General features: G+C 41.1%; 2 protein-coding genes across 17 annotated transcripts in view; one reads left to right on the top strand and one right to left on the bottom strand.

Moving 5' to 3' along the window:
• The window catches only part of LOC132897205 (cadherin-like protein 26), a 186,880-nt gene extending 183,384 nt beyond the window's left edge, over positions 1-3,496 (bottom strand). For all 10 annotated transcript variants that reach the window (XM_060938661.1, XM_060938663.1, XM_060938662.1 and 7 more), the window contains exon 1: positions 3,383-3,496. In XM_060938661.1, coding sequence (XP_060794644.1) covers positions 3,383-3,424 — 42 coding nt within the window. In that variant the 5' untranslated portion in view covers positions 3,425-3,496. The remainder of the gene's footprint in view (positions 1-3,382) is intronic.
• LOC132897207 (uncharacterized) lies at positions 776-21,793 on the top strand. 7 transcript variants are annotated; one of them, XM_060938674.1, is made up of 13 exons: positions 776-915; positions 7,879-9,601; positions 10,462-10,570; positions 11,921-11,964; positions 12,676-12,748; positions 12,990-13,035; positions 16,216-16,418; positions 16,670-16,772; positions 16,865-16,986; positions 17,319-17,498; positions 18,638-18,797; positions 19,010-19,136; positions 20,983-21,793. In XM_060938674.1, the coding sequence occupies exon 2, from the start codon at positions 8,402-8,404 to the stop codon at positions 9,461-9,463; it is 1,062 nt and encodes a 353-aa protein (XP_060794657.1). In that variant the 5' UTR covers positions 776-915; positions 7,879-8,401; the 3' UTR covers positions 9,464-9,601; positions 10,462-10,570; positions 11,921-11,964; positions 12,676-12,748; positions 12,990-13,035; positions 16,216-16,418; positions 16,670-16,772; positions 16,865-16,986; positions 17,319-17,498; positions 18,638-18,797; positions 19,010-19,136; positions 20,983-21,793. The 7 variants fall into 7 exon arrangements, with proteins under 7 accessions (XP_060794657.1, XP_060794656.1, XP_060794658.1 ...); XM_060938673.1 differs by lacking the exon at positions 12,676-12,748; XM_060938675.1 differs by lacking the exons at positions 12,676-12,748; positions 12,990-13,035.
• Positions 21,794-21,960: the final 167 nt, after the last annotated feature.

Here is a 21,960-nt window from a genome sequence, read left to right as displayed (position 1 = left end):
GCCGTTCTGCATGGACATTCATTGAAGCCCTCATTGCTTTTTAATGGTTATTTATGAGCGTTTAGGGGTTACAATAATGTAAGACTAGGTTGCTTTATATAAAAGGTATGTCCAGAAATATTGATGTCACTGTCTAAGCAGAGGGATCTGGCTTCTTTAGACGCTGTCTTCTTAAAACTGAATAAATATTTAAAAAGAGCCAAATGAGCCAGTCTTTTGAACGGCTCTTTTCACAGAACGGATCACAAAGATGCGGATCCCATCAAAGAGCCATAAATCCCATCTCTAATCTGTGCTCCGATATCGCACGGGTCATCCAGGTACGCTGGCATTGTCTCTAGAGGAAATGTCGGTGGAGAGGTGGTGTTTAAAAAGGGTGTGGTTAATCGGAAACCTCGGGTTAACCAAGAACATAACCTGAGACGAGCAGGTTTGAGATGCAGCATAAGTTGCCATGGCAGCATACCTCGGTTTGAACATAGCCAACTTTCGTAGTATGGGTTAATCGGGAAGTTACGCTGCACGTGATCAAGTTACTCTCGAAGTTACCCTAGTAAGCCAGAAAACCCGCTTCGTAGTACAGGGCCCTGGTTTTTAATGGTGTTTGTTTACATTTGGGAAACACAGGGGAAAAATGTGTTTAGAAAACTGGAAAAAGTGTGTGTTTGAAAGTGAGATCACTGCAACTCAGCTGATTGGCTGGAACGAGCATTGCCAGTCAGCTGATTATCAATTGCAGCTGGGCTCGTTGCAGCTGAGTGTGAGCTGCAAACTGAAGGCTCACAGGTGTGTTAATCAGCTGATTAGTTGTGGGGTGGTGGGAGACTGGTAAGAGTTACTTTAAAACTGTTGTGCTTCTGACCTACTCGAGCTAACACTGCAAATGTGGCATTTGGGAAACTGGAGAGGCAGCCGGTAAGCATTTGTATTTTGTTCTGCTTTACTTAATGTTGAAATTGTTTATTGTGCTGCATCTCTGTGTTTGTATTTGCTTCGACAATGCGTGGCCGTGCAACAGTGTTGGGCGTTGGGCTTTCTATTTGAATACACGCAGTGTAGTGTTTCTACTCCATTGTTGGCGTCTTATTGTTTGTGTGGTTAAGTATAAACCTGGGCACAGATTCCTTCATTGCAATATTTATCTGCATTATATGGTATTGGTAGTTGTAGTGGATTTGTGGGCTACTTAAAGCAGCTGTGACTGGCCAAATTGAGCGTACTGCTATGGCTTGTGTAGTTGTATTGGTTCTTCTGGTAGTTTATTTCCTTGTAATTTTAATGTGTATACTAAGTAGTTAAATCCTATTTTTCTACAGTCATATTTAAGTGTTATCTGGTTTGTAGTTTAAAATATTTATTCTCATGTCTATTTTGCATAAGTATTTAAGGCATTTTTGCACTTTAACTGTTAATAATTGTTGTGTTTTTTCTATTTTTATATTTTCAAAGGTTTTTCACCTAAAGAGAACTAAAGGCTAACGAGCTAAAGAGCAGTGGTGGCTGGTAGTCTTTCAAACAGGGGAGGCTGGTCCATTACAATATTTCCAGATTTTAAAAGAAAAAACATCAGTTTTGCCCATACTCTTGCCTCTGATCTGACTGATTGTTGGCAGGGTCACAAACTGTGAAATAACAGGTTCTTTTGGCCCATTAGCCTATTGTCCAATATACATGATGGTGTTGGGGGGTATATTTTAACATTTTATTTTAAAATTGTGGCGTGTTGTTTAAAAATTGATCATTATTGAAAGCAGCTCTTTGTCAGGAACCTCAGCAGTAACAGCAGAGTGTTCTGGAATAGGCACAAGCACTGACCTTGGGGAGCCAAACATAGAGCTGGGTGCCACACATTTCATTCAATGACACTTTCCCTATATTTTACTTATTTTGACTGAGAAATGTTTTATTGACAATTTTGATAACCCTTCACTTTTAATCCAGGTCTGTAGTGTGAAATGTTCTCGGCTGTGTTTTTGTTTAAAAATGTTTTCCAAATTGTAGCTGTGTTTAATTCATATCCAGAAAAATATATATTCCAATATAATATGCTCAGCATAAACATTTAAAATAGATTCTATATTTTTGGTCCATCCATGACATATTACTAAAGTAGCCTATTTACTGTTGTTGATGTGGGTCACTTGCTGTTAGCCAATTCACTTTCTTGTACCAGGAGAGCTGAAAGGAACGAGTATTATTCCCTACCTTTTTCACCAAGTCAATTTGAGGCGTTGGTCTACCCTGCTCTTTAATTTTAATTTTTTCCTCGAAAGGAAGACTGGCAAATGGCTTCGCCAAAATTAAATCAGCAATGCTTGGCATCCGTGCGCAGCTTTCTTGCTAGCTGACTAGCCCCCTCAAGTTCAAGTTCAGTCACTCAAATAAATGAAATTTCTGGAACTAAGATAGCAAACTTGACAACACTTTATTTACACTTTATTTACAATGAAAATATATACAAACTAAAAAAGCTGGTAGAAACCGTATGTAATGAATGAAATCGAAATGTAAGCTGATCTCTTACAATACACCACAGCACTTGCGAATCCACATGGGACTGAACTGAGATTCACCGCTGCCTGTCTATATTTGAAACGAGCTGTCAATCAAAGAAAATATCCGGCCGCTTTCACCAATCACCAGTCTCCTTGCGGAAAGCTTTGCCATGTCCCTCCCACTATGAGGCTGGGAGTCCATGGGGCGGGCATTTTCACAGTATTTATCAAAATGCAAGACAGTTATTGGACATTGAAAAGCGCAGAGCTCCCAAATGCCATTGAAGTCCACTGAGGCTGGGCTGCATCGCGCTGTCACAAGGGGGAAAAACTCACGCACACATTAGGCGAACTGGAGAAAGTTATAACGGAATGATTTCGCATTTTAGTTGGGTTGAGCACATATATTTCTATGATTCTGGATCTGAAATAGCAATGTTATAAGGTCGGCTATAACATAAGCCTAGCGCAGTTCATCCTACACGATGTTCATCATTTTTAGAGGAGGCTGAGCCTCCCTCGTTGTCTTAGAGCAATCGCCCGTGCTAAAGAGAGAACTAAAGAGCTAAAGACCTGTTAACTGTTTCTACCATCTACCTGCCATTGTAACTTTATGGATGTGCCTTGAACTTTAATAAAAAGAAAAAAAAAGAGGAAACGGAAACAGTTGTCTTGTCGAATCCTTTGAGTGAAGTCCAGTTACCCTAAACCTCCACCAGATGCCACAATCCTTTATTCAAGTTGGGGAAATTGCACAGAAATAACCAATCAAAACTGACACAACTTGACATTATTATTATTATTATCACTTAAATTCATCACAGCCTTTTGCTTATACAAAACAAACTATACTACATTCAGTCTTGTACAGAAATACTTATACTTACAGCCAGAAGAAGCAGCAGCAGCAAATTGCTGGTTTTCCTCATCCTGACCCTTGTACAAGAAACTGTCCTGGTGTTCCACACACCAGCTGTATACTCTCCCTCTTGGTTTCTGTGTGTATGTGTACTGTGTAGATTATTTATCTTAAAGCCACTGGTGTGGGAGTGGCTATGCTGATGTAGCTGAAGAATGAAAACGTACTGGCTGTTTTCTCTGTTGTGCATCCTGCACTCGAATTCATCAACCTAACTGCAAAAACAGGATTGTCTCATTTCTGTGTAAGATGAAGAGCTTCTGCAATGTAATCAGTACTTGTACTACACGACTGTTTGTGTATTGCAGTGCAATGTTGTCACTTGTACAACCTGTAAAAATGTATTGTCAAAAAAGCACCCCTAAAAAAAAAAAACCCTGTTGTATGACTGGGTGTTTCTTCTATTTAAATTAAGTGAACATAATTGAATATGTTGAACAACCTGTTCCAAATCCATAGGCATTAGTATGAAGTTGTTCCACCTTTGTTGCTATAACAGCCTCCAGTCTTTTAGGAATGCTTACAACTAGATTTTTAGAGTGTGGCTGCGAGGATTTGCCCATTCAACCACAATAGGGCAGTTGGGCACTGATGTTGGACAAGGAGTCCTGGGGTACAATTGGCCTTCCAGTTCATCCCAAAGGTGTTCAATGGGGTTGAGTTCAGGGCTGCTTGACGACTTCCACTCCAAGCTTGACAACCCATATCTTCATGGAGCTCACTTTGTGTACAGAGGCATTGTCATGCTGAAACAGTTTTGGACCTCTTAGGCTACATCCACACGACAACGGCAACGAGATGTTATTTAAAAATATATCGCGTCCAAATGGGCAACAATCAGTAAAATATCAGGTCCATATGGCAACGCAACGCTTGCTGAAAACGATGCAATACACATGCCACACCTCTAGGGACGCTGTAAGACGGTCCCTTCGGAGACACCAGAACAATAGAAGAAGTAAGGATGCATATTAGCCACAAAGTCAGGAAAATCTGTTTGTAAAATTACATTATAATGACCAAATACAATGAAAAGTATTTTTCCAGTCTCACCTGTGAAAGGTAATCCCATGTGATCTCGTTTGGATGGCAAACCTGTTGGTACAGTTAAACGCAGCTAATCTTTATTCTCCGCTTTGACCTCTCCAAAATGGCGGCGAGGATGACCTATGATTCTACGCGGAAGGCGGTGTCTTTAATGGTCCGGAATAAATTGAATGCTAATTAAATAATGATTAATTTGCTCCTCTACGCCCTTTTTGAGGAATGTATTGTAGGACTTAAACCCACATCTGAAGAGGTGAGATCGCTCTTTTTTTCTCTATTTTTGCTGGCGGGATTAACTCTCTCTCTCTCTCTCTCTCTCTCACTTTGCACCATTACACAATAAATATTCACAGTGAAAATATTTTGTAAGCGCGTTTCATGAACCAAGTTATAGGATTTGTTGACAACTCGCATCGCAATGAGAAGATCATTGGCACTACTGGTGTTAAGAATCAGACCATTTCATAAATGAATATTTTGCTGTAGAGCTGCAGTGTTTGTACAATTGCATGTTTTTGCTTCACTATTACTGTCACTATTCTGCTTCTTGCATTACTACTGTGAACTAACACTGAACATAATAATAATAATAATAATATCTAAGCTCGTGTTTCACTCTCACTAGTGCTCTGTAAGGCTTTTTCCTGGTGATATTCGTTACACTTCTACCCGGCGTGAAGCACTCACAGTCATGTGGTTGTGACGTCATCGTAAACAAATCCGTTTTACTCATCCAGACGACTTCACAACGGCAACGTTGCCAGATCTTTCCACTCTGGAACCCGTTCTCAAAAAGATTGCGTTTTGGGCACCCAAAACGCCGGTGCCGTGTGGACGCCAGGCCTAAACGATAAGCAATTGTATCGGAGTCACCTGAATCCGTTGCCGTGTGGACAGGGCCTTAGTTCCAGTGAAGGGAAATCTTAATGCTACAGCATACAAAGCCATTCTATACAATTGTGTGCTTCCAACTTTGTGGCAACAGTTTGGTGAAGAACCAAATATGGATGTGAACAAATCATAATCTAAACTATGCATGGCTTTAACTGATTTAATTTCAACAAATGTTTGGACATAACACCAAGCTGAATGTAAAAGCTTTAAACATAAGTTTAGTGTGTGTGTGTGTGTGTGTGTGTGTGTGTGTGTGTGTTAAAAATGAATAAATGCATGTGTCCATAACTGATTTAACCCATGCATCAAGTGGTTGCATCCAGTACAAACTGCTTTTCTTATTTACCAGTTTACCACAAACAAGAAATATAAGTTAAAAGAAACTGAAAGGAATGCCAAGTATGTCCACACCTAATCCAAGATGTTTAGCTACAGCCCTGATCGTTGTGTGTACAGTTTAATCTTGGCAAGACTTTCTTGTATAAATAAAAGATCTATAAATTATTTTTGAACTTGTCATGAAAGGTTCCTTGCATGAAAACAAAAAAAAGTCTGAAAACCTTTTAAGAATGTTCTTGTCTTGGCAGGTGTGTCAAATAAAGCAGTCAAACAGGATGTGATTTTAATCAGTCACCAACATCTCGGGTTAAAATATACAACAACCCCAACAGCACGCAAGGGTGGTTCTCCACTATGGTTGCAAATTGGTGTCACCTCACTTAGCAAGTATTCTGAGACCAGGCCTTTTAAATAAAATCAGGGTGTCTGTGTTCATATGCCTTCCTATTGATTATAAAAAAATAATTGATATTAAATTTTATCCACTCAAATATAATAGTGTTGGTAGAATTTTTCATTGGAAGTACCCAAGGGGGCCCCGGCCCCTACTTTGAGTGGATTTGAGCATAAATATCTACAGTTCATGTTTATTGTTTACCTTGTTTCTGAATTCAGCATGTAGTATCTCTAATAATAATAACTAGTGCTGTCAAATGATTAAAATATTTAATTGCAAATCACACATTTTTATCACATGAGAAACCATTGTAATTCTCTGATCAGCATAAAAAAGTGAATGGGCTTGCTTTGTACCAATGTGTGTTTTTTTTTTTTTTTTTTTTAATTATTGCAAAGCAGAGCTAGTAAAAGTAGTGAATTGATTTACTGCTTGCGTTAGTCTACAACTTTAATCAGAGAGACATGTTACACAGTGACGGTAGGCTTGACTCAATGCTATCCCAGAAATCCTTCCTGTAATATGCAAATTTGGCTGTCCAATCAGAGGCGGCCAAATTTGCATATTACAGGAAGGATTTCTGGGATAGCATTGAGTCAAGCCTACCGTCCCTGTATAACCTGTCTCTCTGATTAAAGTTGTAGACTAACGCAAGCAGTAAATCAATTCACTCATGGTTCTCTTGCTAGCTGGGTGTAAACTGCGAGTCATTAGAGTGATCAATAGCAAGTTTAAGATGCCATTTCTCACTCAATCTGGCAATCTGACTTTCTCTGCAAATTTAGGCACCTTAAAATGTTTTTATTAATGCCAAATAAAATATCCAGCCCAAATTATGATAGACATAAATTAATAATTTATAAATTTTATTTCAAGCACGTTTTTAGTTAGCAGGACTGCAGCTTATCACCGCTCCCACCCACGCCACATATGTGTGCTCGCGCACGCATATGTGCACTTCCGGTCCCGCCCGCAATGAGCTTTCAAAATTTGTCCCGTGCCGCACTGCTTTGTGGCGGGTCCCACGAGTCCCGCGGGAGTGCAGGGCTCTAGTATTGACCAATTTAATAGGATGACAGTTTGATGTCTCTCGATCCCTTTTGTCAACCTGCTAGTATATAGGCCTATACCTAGTACATGTATCCTACCAGGATATCTTTAAAGGTTTTCTGATTAGGCCTAGTCAATTTCTGAGAGTGTCTGTGTACTGACCTAAAAATTTGAATTTGCCCCTCCCCCCCATACTCACCTTTTACAAACTGTTAATTTTACTTCCAGCTTCCCCTACTTACTACCTGGTTGAATGATTGATCTTTGGTTGAAAATAGCTAGGTGAATCCCAAGGAAGGTATGTACTAGTACACCAGGAAGAGTTGATCATGTCTAAAAACTCAATTGTCAATAATAAAGGGGGCCAATATTAAGAAAATCTATTGAGTTGGTGGTCACTGTTCCAATATTTTTTCACACCACCTGTACTTGTTGAGGGTTTTCTAATTTGATGGTGATCCATAGAGTAAATATAAATAGATAATAAAATATAAATATATATATATACATAAATAAAATATATATGAATAAGAAATATACATAATATACTGTATATAAATATCATTATGCAAATATAAATACATTTTAAGTTTTCCACACCGCAACTCATTTCTTAGACATAGAGTTGGTGTCAAAAATACCAATGGGAGATGGAAACATTAAATATGTTTTAATCATCGCTGGGAACTGCACTTTGTCTCCAGTTTTAATAGGTTGTTTTAATATTTTGCTTTCAGATGCCACCAAAACCTGCAGTAACTGCATCTGCTATACGCCACCGAAAGTATATAGAACGTGTAAAAGCAGATCCACAGCAATATCAGGAGTATCTTGAAAAGCAACGGCAAAAAAACAGGGCACGTAAAGAAGCTGGAGAATTTAAATCCATAAAATCGAGGTCCAAACGGATCAAAAGCACTCACCGAAATAATTAAACCATTACTAGGACTCACAGACCAACACTGCAAAAACTCAAAACAACTGGCAGAAGAACTAAAAAACATCAAAATGCAACAAGACGAAGTTTTCATTTCACACGATGTCATATCTCTGTTCACCAGAACACCCACGGAAGCCACCATACAGATAGTACAAGAAAAATTAAAAACAGACAGGATGCTCAAGAAACGCACAAACCTCACTGTACAAGACATCACTCAGCTCCTTCAATTCATCGCCACATCCACATACTTTCAGTTCAGGAACACAATTTACAGACAGAAGGAAGGTTTTGCCATGGGAGACCCACTATAAGCCATCATGTGTGGCTTTTTCATGGAAGACCTGGAGCAGAAAGCACTCACTACAATACCAGCGGAATACAGACCAACACTCTGGAAACGGTATGTGGACGACATATTGGAAAAAGTAAAGAGGGGACACACTCAACAACTCACCGACCATCTCAACACCATAGACAATACCGGCAATATAAAATTTACACATGAAGAGGAAACAGAGCAGTCAATAGCATTTTTGGACTTAAAAATACATCACACAGAAGAGGGGGATATCAAAATAAAAGTACACAGGAAACCCACACACACCGACCAATATTTAAACTGGACTTCTGAACACCCCATAATGCACAAAATATCCGTAGTTAGAACATTACATGAACGCACAGCAATAATTACAGATGCACAGGACAAAGAACAGGAAGAACAACATATACAACACGCACTGAAGGCATGTCAATATCCACAGTGGGCAATATCCAAAGGGGCGGAACAGGTCAAAAACAATAAAACACAGAAGAAAGAGAAAAAACAAATCAACAAACAAGAACACAGGGGAGTAGTGACATTACCATACATCAGAGGAATAACTGAACGCATTCAAAGAGCAATGAGGAAACACAACATTAACACACCTGTCAAACCACACACAACACTCCGTCAGATCCTGGTTCATCCCAAAGACAGAATACATCCGGACAACAGATGCAACACCATATATGAGATTCCATGCCAATTATGCAATAAAACTTACATCGGGGAGACAGGAAGGAGTTTCAACACAAGGAAAAATGAACATAAGAAAGAGTGCGAAAAGGAGACAGCTACAAGACAAACCCGAACAATAAAAGAAAAGGCACAACAGGAAAATTATAAGTCAGCCATAACAGATCATTGCAAAAGGGAAAATCATATTATGGACTGGGGGAATGCCAGAGTCATCCGCACAGAAGATAACAAACATCAGCGCTGGATCAGGGAGGCCATGGAGATCCGTAAGCGAAGCCCGAGGACCATCAACCGAGATGAGGGAGCATACATGCTCTCCCATACCTGGAGTGCCATCTTGCAGGGGACGAACTGACAGTAGAAGGTGTGACCGACCTGTCAATCCAGACAGGAAGGCCACGCCTTCGGAAACATCAGCTGATAAAAGATGCGTCACCAATAACATCCGGTGACACTCTGAGGAAGACGACAGTCGTACGTCGAAACATGTCAGGTAAACAAACCTAAAAAATTAGATGTCTGATAAAAAAGAAAAAACTAACAATATAGTGGAGAACCACCCGCATGCATCGGGCCAATGTTGGCCTATGATCGTATAGGAACACTCTTAAATAATTTGATCGTACAATGATCGGCCAGAGAGCGGAGCCAGTTTTTTTCACCCCTGCTCCCATCTACGTTGGCTTTTGATTGGCCCAAAATCGAGAAGTACCCTACACATTCATCGGGTTAGTGTTGGCCTCAGATCAGCTATAATTAGATCATGACATCGGCTATGGGGCGAAGATTATACTTTTTTTTTTCATTTTTGTGTTCATCCCTGAATCCCATCTACATCGGTTTTTGATTGGCCCCGGGGCATTTCCGAGAATGCGCTGTCTATTGCAGTTCCCCAAACACTAAAGTATAATGTCATATTGCATAAAAATTCTTCCCGTTTAACAAAAATGTGCCATCTGATGTTATTTTTTACATACCGACTATCTCAATGGGGGCACTTTTATTTCAAATAACTGTGCAGACACCCGCTGTCTTCCGCGGCAAAATAGCTTAACCGTTTATTAGTGCTGTGCATTGCCTGCCCACTGCTGCTGGCGTCAAAACAAACTCTAGACACTTTGGAACGCAATTCACAGAAATATGCGCACGCATCTTGGGGAGTTTCACTATACAGTATAACGTAAATGTCTCATAACATGTTGTTATTATCTTTGCATGGGTATCAAATGACTAACCTCTTTATTTACATATGTTCCCGGTCCCTAATCGACAATGAGAGAACATATTCCTAAACATGTGCACATCCTCTAAACTTGGAATACCCCATGCATCTTCTCTACCTCTGTGTGTCAGCATGCATGTGCGAGATCTTCTTCGGGTCTTAAGCGGTTGGCAGCCAGCAGCCTTCAGCGCATTTGACTGAGTGAGAGCAGCGTACTCAGCCAACCATTTTTTTTTTCAGGTAAGTCACTTTGGTGTTTTATCACTTTGGTGTTAAATGAAAGGAGGTAGCATTAATAAACTTAGAAATGTAGTAGTATGCTGGTAGTTATGAGTCGGTGTGCAATACGTTAAAGGGCTAGTTCCAACGACTGTATACAATACAGTCTATGGCTAGTTCAGTTCGCTATCTAGCTAATTTCTGTCTGGAAAATTATTCCCATAAGCAGTCGGTTAACATGACATGGATAGTAAATCAGTACTTTATACTTTTACACTGCAACTTAACGCAGTAGTCAGCTATTTTCTGTTGGGAAACATTTGTAAATGTGCCTTAAGTTTGTTGATAGCTAAGGTATCCACCACAAGGCGGGAAGTCTAGTCCGAGCAGGTTGCTCCATGGTCTGTGGCCGGATTGAAACATGGCAGGCAGAGTAGATTACCAAACTTGTGTATTTTCATACTAACAACACTTCGTTTCACTTTATTGGTGTGTGTTATTAATACTGCTCATGTGTAGAAATTAACGCCGTGTTTGGTAGTGACTTGTTTTCATCATACCAGTAATGGTTTGTTTCTTTTGTACATGTTTTGGTTTGTATTATTAATATGGATCACATTTGGAAATTATCGCCGTGTTGTATAGTTTATAACATTTTAAAATGTTATATTTCTTAACTGCATTGTTACCTTCTGCGGGAAACATGACATTTGTTTATCATCACCATAGCAACACCACTCTACCATGCAGGATTTTTCGGAGGAGTTCAATTTCTTTTTTAACTCATTCGGAGAGCCTCGGATGTGGAATGTCTTCAACACTGTTCTATCTGTTCTGACCCAAATCACATACGGATTGTGGATCTCTATAGACAATGAATGATTTCCCTTAGTTCTCGCAGCCGTATTACCGGACGTAGTGTGCAGTGGGCTTTAGTCTACTTTCAAACGTGTGTGCGCATGCCCAAATTGGTCGATTGAACAATGTTTGATTTTATTGTCATTTCATGTTATGCAATATGGTAATATTATATCACAGGATGCTGTTATCTGTGGAGGGTGAAATGTGCCATGGTATAAATGCACCAATAAATATTTACTTTTTCAGATACTGCTAGTAATGACTTTGCCTTTTTTGTCCCTAAACCACCTACTATTTGGCCTAGTTTTTCAGATACTGCTAGTAATGACAACAATTAAAGCATAATTCAATCAGAAGGTTTGTGCCAATTTCCAAAAAGCAATAACTTAAATATAAAACTACTTCTGTCTGTATGTACAGCAGCATTGTCTCCCAAGATGTTTCTTATATTTAATATAAAGTGATGTTTTCTTTATTCTCATAACTTTCCTTTTTTTTGTCCCTAAACAGTGTATCGTACCACAAGCATTGACCTGATTGTCCAGGGAAACAAGGTAATTTTAAATAATGTGGTTTTTAAAATGACAAATGTAGAAGAGACTCTTTACCATAATGGATGTGTCAATTGTAACAGGACTAAATGTAGCACCTGTCTGGGACCGTTTCAACCACGGCTGCTTGTGAGGAATACAGTAACTCTGAAGGTTTTAGTGCAATTACAGCTGGGTCACAGTTACCAAAATCATTGCAGGCTTGAGACAGGGTTTTTGGTGAGTCTTAACCCTTTAGGTGGCAGGTATTTAAAAAAAAATGCTGAATGTTGTCATCTAAATTTCAAAAGGCTGTGCCTTGAAAGTGATAACAGAGTAAACTGTAAATGAGAAAAATATTGAGGATGACCCAAAGTTTATGTTGGGATTTGCATATTGTGATCTCACAGGGTGGTGTCCATCTTGAATTTGGATTTTTTTTTCATGAAATTCAGAGTATTTTCGATAAATAACTTGATAAAAACTTATTTCATAACATTCACACGCCATCCCAAAACAATACATCGTAAACCAACAGTGTACCTTATGGTTAATATGGAGCCATATACAGTAGTGACAAACGCTTGTAAATGGTAGGCTTTTGCCTGCAGAGGCCTAAAGTGTAACAATATATCCAGGTGACACTAGATTTTCAGCATATTGTACTTCTCATTGTAAGGAACAGGACACAGGCCTACTTCATACTTATTATACCTGTATTTTGTCTGATGGTAGCCTTTGGGGCAGGTACAGTCAGAGCAAACAACACATACTGGCTGATCATCTGCACTGTATAACCAGTGACCCTGTAAGTCTTACTAACATTTCTGTAAACTAATGTGCATAGTGATTTTAGTTATGAGCAAATTCATGAAATTAGTTAGACAAAGGTAAAAATATGGGGCCAAATAATTGGTCATCTCAAATCCCCTCTATATCCAACTGGCTCATGAAAGGCCTTTATCCATTATTGGTATTTTCCTCATCACTGTTAAAATACAACTGATGAGCTTGTGCTTTTGTTTTCTTTGTCTTGCTTATCTATCTAGTATGGCAGGTTCACCCTCATACTGGACACTGAAGCGAAAATCCAAGGTACGCGTTAATCAGCAACTGGCGTCCATTCATTGTAGATTGGCTTCTAGCAGCATTGCTGAGGATGAAGAAATGGCAGAAGATGTCCCTGACATTCTTGTTGATGTTTGTGAATTGGAGGATGGCTTCTCTGACGAGGACATCTCTATGGAGATAGAGGAGGTTGATTCTGATGGCAGTAGCTGGGACAGTGGAGATGGTGATTTAGAGGGAAGTCTTGCAGCTTGGGCAACAGAGGAGTATATTACACAAAGTGCACTAATGCCGCTTTTCCACTACAAACGCGGCTGAGCCGTGCCGTGCTGAGTTGGGCTGAGTCGAGCTGAGTGGGGCTGTTGGAGTTGCATTTCGACTACAACCGCGCTGAACCGTGCTGGCTGGAAGTGGGTGGACACATTGGGTGGAGTTAGCGAAAGTGGGTGGATGTCAGGTGATGTCGTTAAGCAGCGCAAACAGTGACATCAGTGAGCTTTTAAGTGGTAGTCTCACGACCCGAATAGTAAACAATAAACATGGAGGACATGGAGTCGTTAGTGTTGCTGGTCTTGGTGCTGTGGCTTGTTGTCACCGACAACACGGACAGATACTGGCAAGAGCGTATAGATGAGGCGAGGCGCATAAGGCTTCAGAAATTCTCGTAATTCGTAATTATTCTCCTTCCGGGTTTGCGGTGTTTACAGATCCCAGCGCGCTCGCGGGGCGTGTGTGGGCATGTGAGGACACTCCTCCTCACCAATCAGTGCACAGGGGAGTGTCTGCTCACGCCCCCAGCCTCACTCGGCACGGCTTGGCTCGCTTCAGCCCCACTCCAAAACGGTGCGAGTTTTAGGGGCTAAGCAGGGCTGAAACGAGCTGAGTCGTGCTGGTTTTTGGTAGTCGAAACGCGAGCCGTGTCGGGCTGAAGTGAGCTGAAGTGAGCTGAAAAAGGGTAGTGGAAAAGGGCCATAACTAAATTACTAAAGATTCTTAACCCTTTGGTGGCTGACCCCTTGAAAATCGTTCCTCCAGGAACGATGACGTTTCAGTTGTCAAGACAACGGAAAAACTAAAATACAAGAGCATTTTGTTTTGTGCACAAGAGCATTGTGACATGTCTTTCTGTTTTGTATTTTAGTTTTTCCGTTGTCTTGACAACTGAAACGTCATCGTTCCTGGAGGAACGATTTTCAAGGGGTCAGTCACCAAAGGGTTAAAACCCATCACCCATCACTCCCAAGTGATGGAAGAACATTGTTAAGGACCTCGCGGTCAGAGTCATTAGTAGTCAGGGAGAAAGCCTGTAGGAATTATCACTATTTTGGCATCCTGAAATCAATTAAAACAATTTTAGAAGCATGCAAGCACAAATTGGTCAATGGTGCATGCATTGACTTGCAAGCTAATGTAGATGGGCTGCCAGTTTTTAAAAGTTCCTCCACTCAATTCTGGCCAATTCTGGGATACCTCAAGAACATACCTCATAAAGACCCTTTTGTAATTGCACTTTTCTGTGGCAGTCAGAACCCATTACTCAATGAATATCTTGAGGATTTTGTGGCAGAAGTTCTGGAATTGGAGAGGGGATTTACATTCCAAGGAGTCAGTATGACGCTCCATCTCTCCTCCATGATATGTGATGCTCCAGCTTGAGCTTTTCTTAAGTGTATCAAAGGCCACACAGGCTACTCAGGTTGTGAGAAATGTACTCCGGAGGGGGAGTATACTAGCAACCAGATGACATTCCCCAAAACGGATGCACCTCTGCGGACAGACCAGGGATTCAAAGATATGGTTGATGATGGTCATCATCTTGGAACTTCACCTCTTGCAGTCACTTCTCTGGGCATGATCAGTGGTTTCCCCCTGGATTACATGCATCTGGTCTGTCTGGGTATAATGAGGCGTCTGCTGTACCTGTGGCTCAGGGGTCCACTGGCTTGCAGACTCTCAGGGGCCCAAGTTAATGTTCTGTCTGAGAAACTTGTTAAGGTCAGGGCAAGTGTGCCAGTGGAGTTTGGACTGAAGCCGAGGTCCTTGAAAGAAGTAGACCGATGGAAAGCATCTGAATTTTGCCAGTTCCTGTTTTATACTGGTCCTGTTCTTCTGAAGAACTTTTTGCATACGTCCGTGTATCAACATTTCCTGTTGCTGTTTCTTGGAGTGCTCATACTGTCTAGCAAGGAACTGTTGGATACCTACAGAGAGTATACAAATGATGCCTTGTTGCTTTTCATCCAGCATTTCAGGGAGTTGTATGGGGAGATGTACCTGTCATACAATGTGCATAACCTTGTACACCTTGCACAAGATGCAGAAGTTCATGGTACTCTGGACTCCTTCAGTGCATTCAAATTCGAAAATTTCATGCAATACCTGAAGCGACTAGTGAGGGAGCCTGAGCTTCCCTGCTCACAGGTTGTGATGAGGCTGTCTGAGAGAGGACCTCTTCGACCACAGAAAGTGACACATTTAGGTGTTAAGAGAGAGCACACAGAGGGACCTGTGCCGGCCTCTTTTAGCTGTGCACAGCAGTACTTACAATACAGAACTGAACACTTTACATTAAAATTGGACCAAGCCAACAGTTATATCTACATTCAAGGTTGCAAAGATTAGGAATATAATTGTTGAGAATGAAGAGGTATATCTGGTCTACTTGAACTTTGCCCAGCAGGAGTCCTTCTTTCAATACCCCACATCTTCCTCCACATTTGGCATACATGTTGTACATAGACTGATGGATACAACACACTACTGCCGAGTTGAACTGGTTCAAAGGAAGGTTTTCCTGATGCCTCATGGCAGACAATTTGTTGCTTTTCCACTCTTGCATACTAACTGACCTATTGGCTGCTTGTTTCTGCTGTATCTGTGTCAATGGCCATTTAAGTTTGAGGCCTGTGTGTGTGTGTGCACTGTATATGTGAATGGCCATTTAAGTTAGGTCTGTGTGAGTGTGTACACTATATGTGTCCATGGCCATTTAGGTTAGAGGATTGTGTGTCTGTGTGTACTGTTTGTCAGTAATTCCATGAAACAGTGTAGCATGAGACAGCCTGCAGTGTAATAACCCTCACAGTAAAAAGAAACAATAGGCAAATATATGCCATCTAAGAATTAGCAAAGTATGATGCAACATGTATACACACTAGTGATATGTCCGTGAATGGACTACCACCATTTTACTGTCCTGTTTCCTAGTAGGTGCAGCATGTACTTGATTGTTGTGTTTGAGGACAACAACCAAACCAGCCCAGTGGCCAAGGAATGGTTTTCAGGTGGCCTGGCATGGTGGCCGCCATATAAGGACCAATTTCAGATCCTAAGAGCAGTTCAGAAGAGGGTCATGCCAGACCCAGCAAAAGGGTGGAGGCAGTTCCGCGCTCATGTACTGTATGAATCAGGTAATAAAGCATCCAAAAGACTGTTACATCTCAATGCTAAAACTCAACCACATAAAGTTCAATTTTTATAGATATCCAAATATCTGTAAACAGCACCTCAGTGGAATTGTGTATCCAGTCATTGTAAAAACCCTTTTTGTCAGAGGTGACGCTTGAGAAGATGATGGCAGAGATAGTAATTTTGTTAAATGCTAGGGTGTTTTTTTTTTTTTTTGCTCTGGTATAAGCTTATAATGATATGTTGTTCACAGACTCCATTCAAACTATCCAGTCCAAGTGGGACAAAGCATGCATCACGTCAGACTTAAATACAGATGTTGAAATGCAGGAGAATCCAGTTAGAGAACATAAAAGGTGAGCCCATTTCTTTGATTTAAATTAAATTAGATAGTCTGTATATCAAATACTTGTATGTGAAGAAAGTGCTATTTTTTGTAAATGTATAGACCAAGACGGCTCAGAGAGTCATCACTATCTGAGGAGGAGGATGATCCTGAACACCTAAGAAGACCTCCCCCTTTACCTTTGAAAATTGCAAGACCAAGAGAAGAGCCAACTTACACTGAACGTAAGTATCTTTCATAGATTCCAAGCATTAGGCTGTCCTTAGAAATAGACCTCTACAGTGGCCTCATCAAAACGTGATTGAAATCCTGCAACTGGTTCCATCCCAAAAAATCCTATAGAAAGCCACGCTGTGGCGACCACAAGCCAGCTTCCAATGCAACTTCATTTGTTGTTTCATAAACTTGTTAGACCATTTTGACAGCCGATCAAAAGATGGGATTCAAAAACCTCTTTGTCAAGCCTCTGTGCAGACAAACTATAAAACCTAACTATGGTATAAAACTTTAACATTACCATGTTCATTAACATTTGCCACCGCTTCACATCCCCAAGTCTCAACAGTAACTTGCCTCAGTGATATGGAGGCTGAAGGACCACTGCACCACACTGATCAACAGCAAACCTGCCTGACTGAAATCCCCCGGCGTCCCCAAACCTGCCTGACTGAAATCCCCTGGCGTCCCCAAACCTGCCTTCCTCAAACCCACCAGCTGATTCCAGCTACCTGTACTGGTAAGTTTTGAGAACAAATCTGTTTTAATATTGTTGTTAAAGGTCACAGAGTGCTGTATGATTGAAGTGAAAGTCCCATTTTTGTCATTGTGACACAGCTCACAGCGCACACAACGAAATTGCAAATCTCATCTCATCTCATTATCTCTAGCCGCTTTATCCTTCTACAGGGTCGCAGGCAAGCTGGAGCCTATCCCAGCTGACTACGGGCGAAAGGCGGGGTACACCCTGGACAAGTCGCCAGGTCATCACAGGGCTGACACATAGACACAGACAACCATTCACACTCACATTCACACCTACGCTCAATTTAGAGTCACCAGTTAACCTAACCTGCATGTCTTTGGACTGTGGGGGAAACCGGAGCACCCGGAGGAAACCCACGCGGACACGGGGAGAACATGCAAACTCCACACAGAAAGGCCCTCGCCGGACCCAGGGCTCGAACCCAGGACCTTCTTGCTGTGAGGTGACAGCGCTAACCACTACACCACCGTGCCGCCCGAAATTGCAAATGTTTTGCCATTTCATGTGTGATGCATAAATGCATTCACTAACCCACGGGGGCATAGAAAATATTTTCTTTCCTCCCTGTCAGTGTTACTTTACCCTGGAATGCCACTTTAAAGGTATATTGCACTTTTGTATTTTGCACTTCCCCATCAGCTGTCAAAAGATTGATTTTGGAGCAGCAAGGGGAGCTGCACCTCAAGGTTGATCACATCATGGCCCTTCAACAACTTTTGCAAAACCGTGGTGTAGAGAGGGGTGAAGAACAATGGCGAGAATACGACCAGAAAATTCCCTTAACCTCAGCACAGTACCTTGACGATTTCGATGAGCTGCTAGACAGTGACTCAAATTTTAAGAAATGCATGGTATGAGTGTTTTATTGTCATTGCATAAAGAGAGTATAGAGTAGTGATGCGCAGGATTTTTAACAACTGTGTGTATACACTGTCTGTGTCAATGGCCGTTTAAGTTGGAGGCCTGTGTGTGTGTGTACACTGTGTCAAGCTTGCATTTGAAAATATCCCAGCATGCAATTGGATAACACTGGGACCAGTCTCTGTGTTGTCATTTGGATATTCACTTAATGGTAACTGGTTGAGTTTGATTTTGTTATAATTGCGTTGCAGATCTCCAAGTTGGCTGTCACTGGTGGAACCACTGTAAAAAAGATGGTTTGGAGGATATGCCAAAAAGTGTTCTCAAACCAACTTGCCACACAACTAAATTGGTGTGGGAGAGGAAATAAAACCGGTATTAAATCCAGACCTGTAGCTGAAATGCTAATATGTAAGTCACACTAAGTGTTTACGGGGAAGTTCCATTTCTTTAATTTAGACCTTATGTCTCAGATAAAATACTGTTATTTACTCATCCGTTTTACTTCTATATTTTGATAGTATGTATTTATTGCCTAACTATGGGTTGACTACAAAGAAACAATTTCCCAAAATAAGGTGGTCTATGCAATGTGGTAATTTGCATCATATTGTCTCTTATAGCATCAGTGCACAAAAACAATAACAGTGTCACCGAGTCGGATGTGGAGAAGGAGGTAAAAAACTGGCTCTGATTGAGCGGGGACCGGTTGGATGGCTGCCGTCGACAGCGGAGGACCCAAACAACTAGGTCAGAGGTCACCAACCCGTCGATCGCGATCGACTGGTCGATCTCGGAGGCTTTCCCAATCGATCTTGGGGGATGAGGAAAGAAATTGGAAGATTATACAGAAATACACTGCAGTATATCTGATTGGCGTTCATATTACGTCTTCCGATAGGCCCACTACAGCTTTCCCCCTCTGTGTCACAGGGTTCTTTTTTTTAACTCCTGCTGCTTATGTCTTACGTCTCTGAGCGTCGTCACCATGGTGATAGCCTCGCAATACAGTTCAGGGTTCTCCACGAGGGGTTTTAGAGGTGCGGGCCGCCCCCCTTTCTGTGATTCCCGCCCCCGTTTAATTTCTGCCGCCCCTTTACAAAAGGAAGCATGATATTGCCTATAAAACCGTGAGGATATAACCTGGCTGTCAGTGTTACTGTAGCTCTTGAAGTGTTTCCGCGGAGTGGTGGATCGGACTCGAGCCTGGCATGAACCGCTCCGACGCGCTATAATGACACCAATCTATCACCAGCCAATCAGGAGACTTAATCAAACGCATCCCCCGCCCACCAATCTATCACCAGCCAATCAGGAGACTTAATCAAACGCATCCCCCGCCCACTCGTGTCCGTGTCTGAGACGTTGAATTTTCACAGAAAGAGGGAAGAAGTTGACTGAGGTAAGACTGTGTGATAAATTAACGAACGAATAAGAGAGGAATTTCAACATATAGGGCTCAAGTTTGTTACTGTTAAATAAGCATTGCTTGTACAGTAACGTTATGTCGTTACAATGCTGACCCACTTTTAACATGCCGAGTACCGACTGTAGCCGCTAACAAATGCTAATTAGCTTGCTGTCAAGTTTTTCCTTTGTCGAGCTTTAAGCGTAAGGTCATGGATGTTACTGCTGCTTGTTCCTGCCGTAATATGATACGTGATATGAACCGAACTATAAGGCACTCACTGACCGTGTTCAGTCACAGCCATCACATTGACTTGAGTTGCGTGATGAACTGTAACCTCTGTAGCATGACAGCAGTCATTGGTAGTAGCATCACTGCAAGTTCATATTTGTCTTTATTGTGTATGTATGGTTAAAGAAAATCAGTTCATGTTGAATTGAAGTTGTCATTTTGTCAAAAGTTACAATTTGTGATATATCATCACTGGTGTGTTGTAATTTCAGTTGACAATTTCCATTTTATGTTGCTGTGAAATTAATTAATTTAGTGTTACAATACAAACAAGACAGTGCAACTGATGTCAACAGTTCAGCTTTCTCATTACAATATTATTAGTTGATATTAATAACAATCTGAGTCATTGGGGGTTCATTCATTCTGCTCACTACAGATATAGGCCTATATATTTTTTGTGTATAGTTAATTTCCATTGTATGTTGTACTGAAATTAAGTCATTTAGTCAGCTCTCACAAGAAATTAAAAAGTTGGAGCAGGGTCTTAAATCTTATTCAGTTAAAATTAGGCTAAATAAAAAGCCTCAACTTGAAACAGTCTAGTCTGGATTTCTTTTTCTGTCAACGCTTCAAGGGGTAGATCTTGCTTGCCATCTAGGCAGAGGTTAGGGATCTCGGGCATAAAAAGGTTGGTGACTACTGAACTAGGTAGTTAGATCTATTACCTACTAAGCCAAAAGTGTGTATGAATGAATTGCTTTCAATGGGCATGATGGAAACAACATTTTCATTGTTAACATTCAAATTCATATGGAGCATGGTCGGAGCATACAAAATGTTGGTTGAGGTGGGTGGGCTGGGGATTTTAAAGATGGTAGATGGGTGGAGCCAAGATATTTAATGAATTCTTATGTTTTTGCTTCCTTATTGGCATTTTGTCTTTCTGTTTTGCAGAAGAGAGGAGAGAGGGCTGCCAGCTTGCAGTGACTGAGGATGGACAGAGACTTTCTATACATCAGTGTTTGTTTAAGTTAGAGGCCTGTGTGTGTGTGTGTGTGTGTGTGTGTGTGTGTGTGTGTGTGTGTGTGTGTGTGTGTGTGTACACTCTGTCCATAGCCGTTTAAGTTACGGGGCTGTGTGTGTGTGTGTGTGTGTGTGTGTGTGTGTGTGTGTGTGTGTGTGTGTGTGTGTACACTCTGTCCATAGCCGTTTAAGTTACGGGGCTGTGTGTGTGTGTGTGTGTGTGTGTGTGTGTGTGTGTGTACACGGTCTGTGTGAGTGGCTATTTAAGTTATAAGCCAGTGTGTCCACTGTCTGTGTCCATGGCCGTTTTAGTTAGAGGCCTGTGTGTGTGTGTGTGTGTGTGTGTGTGTGTGTGTGTGTGTGTGTGTGTGTGTGTGTGCGTGTCCTGTCTGTCAGTGGCCATTTACAGTAAGTTAGAGGCCTGTGTGTGTACACTGTCTATGTGCTCATCACCATTTAGTTGGAGGCCTGTGTAACAGGTTCAGTAGATCCACTCGCCATTGTGTATAGTAATAATCTGTCACTTTAAGAACGCAGTTAGTTATGGGAATTATGTGTTGGGGCTCTTCCCTGTTTGTTTTTCAAATGTAATTATCAATTCCCCTATATACTGTAGAGCCCAGTTTTTCAAATACAAGTGCCATTGCCATTGGACACTGCCACACCATTCACAAAGTGCCTTTGTTTTGGACCTGCAGAATAAAGACTGCTTACAACACAATGCAATGACTTCTGTTACATTTGTGTATATTGTATTATCTGAGAGACAGTAATTTCTCTGTACTGTGTATTTGGATGCTGTGTTTTAATTGGTCGTTTTAAATTAAATAATCAAATGTGTGTGCGCCTGCTGTGTATGTGTTAATGGTTGTTATGCAAGAGGGGTGTGTGTGTCAGTTTGAGAACAGG

This window comes from Neoarius graeffei, chromosome 13 (assembly GCF_027579695.1).
Source record: "Neoarius graeffei isolate fNeoGra1 chromosome 13, fNeoGra1.pri, whole genome shotgun sequence".
In the NCBI taxonomy this organism is placed as follows: Eukaryota; Metazoa; Chordata; class Actinopteri; order Siluriformes; family Ariidae; genus Neoarius; species Neoarius graeffei.
This window is presented reverse-complemented; position numbering and strand designations above follow the sequence as displayed.

Excerpts from the sequence above, each read along its gene's own strand:
- LOC132897207 (XM_060938675.1), top strand. The coding sequence starts at position 8,402 with ATGTGTGGCTTTTTCATGGAAGACCTGGAGCAGAAAGCACTCACTACA.